At 35.5% G+C, this 8,613-nt stretch overlaps 1 protein-coding gene across 1 annotated transcript; it reads right to left on the bottom strand.

Moving 5' to 3' along the window:
- Window positions 1–1,816: 1,816 nt before the first annotated feature.
- On the bottom strand, window positions 1,817–3,603 carry LOC132273350 (basic blue protein-like). Its single transcript, XM_059774316.1, has 2 exons — window positions 3,219–3,603; window positions 1,817–2,252 (listed from the first exon to the last, which is right to left on the bottom strand). Exons 1-2 carry the CDS (start codon window positions 3,397–3,399, stop codon window positions 2,053–2,055), a joined length of 381 nt encoding a protein of 126 aa, XP_059630299.1. The 5' UTR covers window positions 3,400–3,603; the 3' UTR covers window positions 1,817–2,052.
- Between the last annotated feature and the right edge of the window lie 5,010 nt (window positions 3,604–8,613).

Here is an 8,613-nt window from a genome sequence, read left to right as displayed (position 1 = left end):
ATTCATTCTTGAAATTGATGGTTTATACTTTTTATTGCAATTATTAACCTCATTTAGATTTACATTTGATTTTTTTCTTAATTAGTTAAAAGTAGTGAATTAGGGAATGTATTTAGTAGTGAATCCTACACCCTAAGTCTCTTTCCTAATCTTTAAACTCTATTATTTTATTACAATAATTTAGATTAAAATTAGTTGTAATCACAAAACAAAAATTTTTTTTAGCAATACTCCATGATATAAGTATTTAGTAGTTTATAAATTATAAAATATGATACTCATTATTTCTAAACCTAAAATGTTATATATTATTTTATGCACACATTCGATCGCATCAATACGTATCTGACGAATATCGGTATGTGACTAGGACACGGCACCAATAAGACTATTTCGTGGGAGTGTCTTGCTTCATAGGCCTCCTAATTGAAGTGAATGAGAATTATGTGGGGACTCGGATCCTTTACATTGCTGACGCGGGTTCGCTTCTATCCGCTGGTCAATCCAACAGCGAATAGGCAGCCACGTCACTAGAGCAGACACAAGAAAGATTCAGGCTCAAAGAAGGAAAACGCTGTCGTTTTGTCTCAAAATAAAGGGCAAAAAAATGCATGTATATGACGAGATTGCCCTTCAGATCATCTTAAACCTCGTCTTCTCTTCCTTATCTGATTCAGTATGCTTCAAGATTTTAAAACCCTAATATTTCTCCCCTCTCTGTTTCCTGATTTTTTTTCTTTTCATCGTTTACACAATTTCGAAACCCTATTTTTCAAAACTCTAAATTTCAGACCTCTTTATGAGTGTTCATGTTTTTAAATATATATATAGAGAGAGAGAGAGATGGGTCTGGGTTCTGGCTCTAAATAAATTTAGGGATTTCATAATACATTAAAATTATGATTATTTACCCACAAAGGAACCGTTTTTCTGATAACAATTTTTTTTTTTTTTTTTCTTACACGTTTTCTGATAACATTTGCAGCAAGCAATCGATACAAGAATATGCATGTATATTTCGGTATATATATACACACACAATGATACACACGCATTTATGGAGATGGAATAATTTGAGCAAACATTATTCAAATCCAAATGGAAAGGATGGTATTGTCGAAATAATGACTAATGATGATCTCCAGCAGGTCTTTTTACATCTGATGATGCAGAGGAAGAGGAGAGGAAAAAGAGGAGATAGGAATGGTAACTTTGTCATTTTTCACTCACAAACTTTCCTTTATTTTGGGATCCGAGTCAGTTTGACGGGGCTGTTGGATCGAGCAGCGGATAGAAGCGAACCCACATCATCAACTTAGAGAATCCGAATCAATTACATAGACTTGCTCCCCCTCCTGCCTTTCTTCCAGTCATCAATACCAAACAAGGGAGAGCTCTTTCCTCTCCTCCCTCCCTCCCAGTCATCAATACCAAACAAGGGCCCTCCCTTCCATTCCCTCCAATTTTAATTGCAAATCACCCAACATTTTTCCTATCTAATGCGAATTTTGATCCTTGAAGATCTTTTGGTGAGTGGGTGACTACAAGACAATATCCCGTGTTTGAATCGTGCTAAGGGCACTATTGTGGAGGTCTCCATGGAACCTTTAACAGTATACACATACATTATTGAATTACCGATTCTCAGGTGTTCTCACATAAAAAAAAATGCCCATTATTTTTGTTCTAATCGCGAAAATTAATTTAGTTGGGTCCTACTTGTTGCAATCCATATTGAGGAACGGAGTAGATGAAAGATGAGATCGTTTGGAATGAAGCAATTCCAAATCCAAGTCCAACACCAAAAGAGCAAATATAGCAACAAAGAAACATCAGGATTTTATTTGGTATAGATCCACTCAAGGAAAGCCACACTAGTAAAGTGGTAGTGGATTTTTTGTAAATTACATAGTAACACATAGAAGTCACACAGATAATTAAGCTGCATTGGTAGCAATACAACTATTAATAAGTAAAACTAGAGGTGACACTGACTATTTCAGATGACATGAGAGAGAGTGGAATTATTTTAGCCATGAACTTGGCTTCACATTATGCTGCATTGACGGCAATCTTCATCCCAGACTCACAGTGCCCGGCAAAACTGCATATGAAGTAATTCTGTCCCTTTGCAAGCCTTATCCGGTCCTTCCCTGTTTGGAACACTTTTGCACCTGCCGGAGTTCTGCAACTGCTATAACCTCCCCGGTTTACGGCAACCACATTGTGGATAGTTTTATCATAGTTGAACACTGCCCAATGTGGATATACATGCTTTGTTATGTCGTATTACATTCAGCTTCACTATATAAAGTTCTCAAAAAAAGAATTGCGTCACTGTGAAATTTGAAAATTAGCCGAAACAAAAACACAAACAATAATACACAAATTTACATGGTTTATTCAAAATTAGGGCTAGGTTCACGAAGTCCCGAGATTTCACTGGCACGAGGAACAAAACGAAATTACAGAGTTAAACTATTGCTCCTATTATCCTCCCATAGAATGAGGACTGCATAATAAGTGGGATAGAACATGTGGTATGGTGTGTCTGGCTGTCTCCATGATCACCCCTTCAACTAGCTTTTTCATGTGTGTCCAAAACAGTTAATGAAATACAACATTTGTGGGTCCAAACCATAAATTTGAAATGAGTGATTTATGCTTGTGCTGTACAGAGATATTTAATATATGTGTGTTTGCAAGTGAAATAGTTTGAAGCATAAGGTTTGGAATAGGAAAAGTACATGGCGGTGAACATGAAAGTCAAGTACATGGTGTATTTAATGTGTTTGTATGAAAATGGTAGAAGTGAGGCATGTAGATGTAGGTGTTGTGATAGGCTTATGAATCGGTGCTTATCTTTCAAATTTAAAGTGAGGAAAATGAGTATAAATATTATATATCACTTTGAGTTTGAAGCTTTTGATTCGAAGTTATATCAGCGTGTGAGATTTTTATCTTCTTGTAAAAAATAAAAGTCTTCTAATCACATAATCATCTTATTTGGATGAAGATTTCATGTATATAATTACATCATACACAGGTTCACTATCAAAAAGTGCATAGATTAAATTTAAAATTGTTGCATTTAACATTAACAAAGAATTAATATAAATAAATAAAAGAGAACAAGAAAAGAATACTTTTTCCATTATTGATATTGCTGGTGAAAATTCAACTAAAAATAAATATGTGGTTAAAAAAAAAAAACTTACCAAGTACATCACCGGCCCTAAAGCGCTTTCCTTTAGGCCAATTACTGAGATTAAAGGTCCAACCACCAGAGCCACCAACTATAAAAGTTGCACCATGAACTGCCTCAAACTGAACCACAAGGCAAAGTAGTGCAACCACAACGAAAATGGCTGGACCTGCACTGCCTCTTCCCTGAGACATTTCCAAAAAGAGTTGGTGAGAGAGGAAAGGTAATGTATAGCTGTGAGAGTGAGGAGTTCTGGTGATGCAAAGTAGTAAAGGAGGCTAGCTTTTTTTATAGTGTGTTTGGGACAAAGCATGAGGTCCCATATTATATGATAGAAAAATGACCCGGACCAAAGACAAAATGGTGACTAATTAAGACTATAGATAAAGATAAACTCAACGACTCCCACAGTACTCTTTAAGTTAGACTTCCATGCTAATCAAATGATGAAGGCACTACGATAGTGCTTAGCAACCGAAAATTTAGAAACTGCGTACTCTAAAAATATTGGGAAATTATCCACCCACGAGCTTGCATCTGATTTAGCATACACATGTCAGGATATGAGTGGGTGCTAGAAATGTGTGTGTGTGTGTGTATTTATTGTATGTAATAAAAAATGAAATATGTGATGGAACCCAAGCAAACAGTAAAGAGATGCGAAAGCTTGAAATGCGTGTCTTTTCTGTAAGAAAGATAAGAAATGATGAAAGTAAAAAAAGTTGTATAGTGTGTGAACCGGAAACCGGAGAAGAAGACTTAATGAAAGGTGAGATCGTGAAACTCGCCAGTAAAATCTATTTGAGTCTTGAAGAGTGTGTCTTTTCTGTAAGAAAGATAATATATGATGAAAGTTAAAAAGTTGAATAGTGTGTGAACCGGAAACCAGAAAAGAAGACTTAATGAAAGGTGAGATCATGAAACTCGCCAATAAAATCTATGTGAGTTTTTTTTATAAAAAAAAAAAGAAAAAAAATGGAGAGAAAAATAAGGTGAAGGTGAAGAGTGCACCGAGTGAGTGCAAAAAGCACTAATTTTATAAATAATAAAAAATTATGGGTCTGTGCATGTGCATGTGAAACGACTCGAACTCGAGGGTCCGAATCGCTAACCGTGTCCTTACCCGAACCCGATATCAACTAAAGACGTTACCATCGTTTCTTATGGTAATACATAATATACGTGTCATCCTAGGATTTATAAATAATAATAATAATAATAAAATGAGATCATAGCTACAAAATAGGTCAAACAGTCTACTAACCCATCAAAACCTGTGGAGAACGTCATCTGCCACTTCCTTTCTGTGACCTGAAAAAAATGTTAAAATGATGGAGTGAGCATAAAGCTCAGTAGTAAGCGTATAAGACACACCTTTTACGACTCCGTGAATCTATATAATGAATAAGATACGAGAGAACTGGATCATATCTCGAGGAAAACAAGCAAAGTAACGATAATAATTAACAAATATATACGCAAGTCGTCTAACCACCAAATATACAATGTATGTCAATGCAATGCTGTAACACCCCCACATTTTCCACGCATAAGTTGATCAGGCTTATACACGAAAAACGAGGGATATCAAAAACAATTGGCAATATACAAGCATGGAATACAAAATGATGGAATTAAAAGAATTTAGACAGGAAAGAAACATTAAATAATACAACATCCATCCATCCTTTATTTAATGTAGTACTTCATTACAACTTGGAAATCCTACGTCATGGATCCCTAAATATAACCCTGATAGTTCAACGTCAAAAGTAAATAAAACTGAAACTGAAGTATTACATAAAACTTCTACCCTGCACTGGATCGTAAGAGTAGATGAGTTCGGATGATGGTCCCACACTGCTAACCTCAGCCTTGAAACGGATACTGACCGTATCCTGAAATAACAACAATGGTGGGTCAACCCCACGAGCAAGTCCTCTCTACTATGACCCAAATCAGAGAATCAAATAAATTAATCATTATGAATCGGTTGAGTACTATATCTGTATACATCCTACGGGAACTATCCGATGTATAACATGACCTCAACCAGAATAGACGGTGATCACTTAGACTCACACTAGGTGGTCAAGTGTCGCCTTTCCCTACCCGGGAAATCAGCTATTATACATGGTGTACGGTACTGACAACACAGACTATAACGAACTACACAGTGATAACACCTCGCAAAGTACTGATGAATATACTGAGCATATAAATTAGGCAACACATGCCAACGATATTAATAAATGTACCGAGAATGTCAATTTAGGCAACACATGCCAATAATATTAATAAATATACCGAGTATGTCAATTAGGCAACACATGCCAATAATATTAAACCACATACCCCGACAGCCACACATCTGTCTATCGCAACGAATGCATAAGGTATAAATGAGTCTAAACTTATTAGCCAGCTCATATGGTTCTATATGGCAACACATCCATATAATATAAATGCGACATAATTAAACAGTTCATTTATTTCCTGAAATGCACACAGCATAATAATCATGGTTTATATATCAATTAACAGTATAAACATCCTATAAGATATCGTGGATAATTTATCTGACTAAAACCATGGCCTTATTTAATTTAACAGTAATGTTTGATACCATTAAATACGATAATAACACTATTTATATTTAACAATGTCGTTAAATAAATCACATTAGTATCCGTACTGCGAACGAGCCAATAAATGCTTAGAAAAGATTAATCGGCCATAAGAATAAGTAACGGGTGTTAAAATAATAATTTCGTGGCCCGTTAAACCCGTAAATACCAACACAGTACCTAAAAATCCAAGTTTAAGGTTCTGGAATTTACAAAACAAGCCCTAGGGGTATTCTGGTAATTTCCAGCAGCTGTAGGGACCCCACACGCGCCCTCACGCGCCTCCCAGAGCCTCCCCACGCGCAGCCAAGCTTTCCCCACTCTCCCACGCGCCTCCACGCGCGTCTGGCATCAGCCACGCGCTCCCACGCGCGTCTGGAGAGTCCCACGCGCGCGCACGCGCTGCCACGCGCGCACTAAGAGTGCCTTGCTGACGCGGCGTCCTCCGGTTGGTTGGCTGCATCAGCTTTCCTGCATGCGCGCCACACCGGATCACTCCACCTGCATCTCCTCCATCCAACGTTCCCTGATCCGGGTGTACCGCGGTATCATGGACCGCGATGCACCGGATCAATCAGACTCCATTAATGGCCAGGATGCGCGCGTACACCTCCTATGGTGCGCCGCGTCGCACCGGATCACTCCGGTCGTCTCCCCCACTGCCGGCGACCGGAAAACTCGCCGGAAGGTCGCCGGAAATTGCAGAAAATGCCCGGAAAAATCTAGAAAATTCTAGAAAAATCCCTAAAGTCTTATTTAATTATTTTTAGCCATTATAAATTTCATAGGACATTAAATAAATATATACCATCCTATATAATTAAAATTCCATTAATTGAATAAAATAAAATTAATAATTTATTAACCTCTAAACCTTGGCTCTATGCATAAAACTAAGCTAAACAATTAATTTATTAATTCAAAGGGGAAAAGTAGATAATAACTTGCCTTTTTGGATTTAAAATAAATCCGCCGGTCTGCGCGTAGTCGGGTAAAATTGCCTACACCGGTCCAAGCTTCTTTCTCTTTCTCTTTTCCTTTCACTCTTATAAAATAGCTCTCTAGAATTTATACTTTGCTTCTAACTCCCTTTTATTTTTTTCTAAGGCAAGCTAGTTAATTTATACACAAAATATATAATATAAATATTACAAATATCTAATTTATAATAACTTCTCACCCATTTCTCATATTCCTACCTATATGGCTTTAATTCCAACCATAACCATTGATGCAATCCTATCCTAATCTCTAATTTCATCATGACTTTGGTTTAATACTATTATTATAAATATTATTATTATTATTACTAATATTATTATTAATAAACTTTTATAATAATAATTATTATTATTATATTATTATTATTAAACTAATATAATTATTATTATTACAAAATAATACATTATATCATCATAATACTATATAACACAAATATAATACTTTAATTAACTAATAATGATTAATATAAGCATAACCAACAAATAAAATTATTATTAATAATACATGCATAATTAAATGAATAAATTTACTATTTTAACATACACAATCACTTTACATGCACAATTAAATGAACATAATATAATAATGTAGTATGCACAAATAAATAAAATTAATTAACCTAACACAAAATTAATTTAAATACATTCTTTAAAATTACGGGGTATTACAAATGCCATGCCATGTAATGTCGCTCCCCATTTCCGAAACAATACCATTTCAACTTCCAAACCGTTAGTGCGATCCGACCCAAGTCACCTCCAAGGCGTTACGAAGGGAGGTTGGCTAGCTTTCCCCCACTACATGGCACCTCTGTGACGTCATCTGGGCCTAGGTATCTCAACCATACTAGAGTCTCTCTCTAGCTTCCCTCTAGACCACACTAACACCACGGACCATTAGACACCTCTTAGGCGTTCGGTTTTCGCGAATACTTTTCAAAAACTTTTCCCAAAAACAATTTCATTTATTTTTTTAAAACAAACTTTTCCCTTTACTTTCCCAATGGCAATGCATGAATTATGCAATTTTTTTCAATGCCATGACAATATAGAAATGTCATACATATCTCCATATCATTTAAGCATGTTTAAAATATGAATTTACACACAATATCGCATTCTCATATTTCCAAATCATGGCATTTTACATACTTTCAATTCGCAATTCCAACAATTAAATTCTACCATTCCATTAACGTCATATTCATATTTTGAGAAGAAATTCTAAACATTTATTTCTATAACTAATAATCCCAATTTTACATTTATTTTCACAACTAATAATCTCAATTTTATATAGCAATTGGCAAACATTATATATACAACTTATTATAATTGAACATGCTTTTCATCACAACAAATTAATTAAGTTCATAAACTCAATTAACACACCACATCACTTATCATCATGCACACAACTAAATACAATCACCATATTCAAATTAACTAAAACTAAGCATGCTTGTGATCAACTTTAGAAGGGAAAATTCACAAAGAATCAAAGAAATTGTGAATTAGAACACCTCTATCTCACTTAGATGCAAAAATTCCCAATTTGTCCAATCTAAGCCCTAGAATTTGAAATTCCTAGAGTGCACCAAAACCACTTTTGCTTCGGTTAAATCGTAGATCTCGACGTGCTCTTCGTTTTGCCACAAACGGCTCCCAAAAATACCAAAAGATGAAGAAGAAATCAATGATTGAATTTTTGTTTTGAAAAGAAAAAGAAAATGGATCAAGAAGGGAGAGGGAGAGAGAGAGAGAGAGAGAGCTTTCGAGA

Source organism: Cornus florida, unplaced genomic scaffold (assembly GCF_030987335.1).
Source record: "Cornus florida cultivar Cherokee Brave unplaced genomic scaffold, ASM3098733v1 CherokeeBrave_3.0.0_Hap2_Chr09, whole genome shotgun sequence".
Lineage (NCBI taxonomy): Eukaryota > Viridiplantae > Streptophyta > Magnoliopsida > Cornales > Cornaceae > Cornus > Cornus florida.
This window is presented reverse-complemented; position numbering and strand designations above follow the sequence as displayed.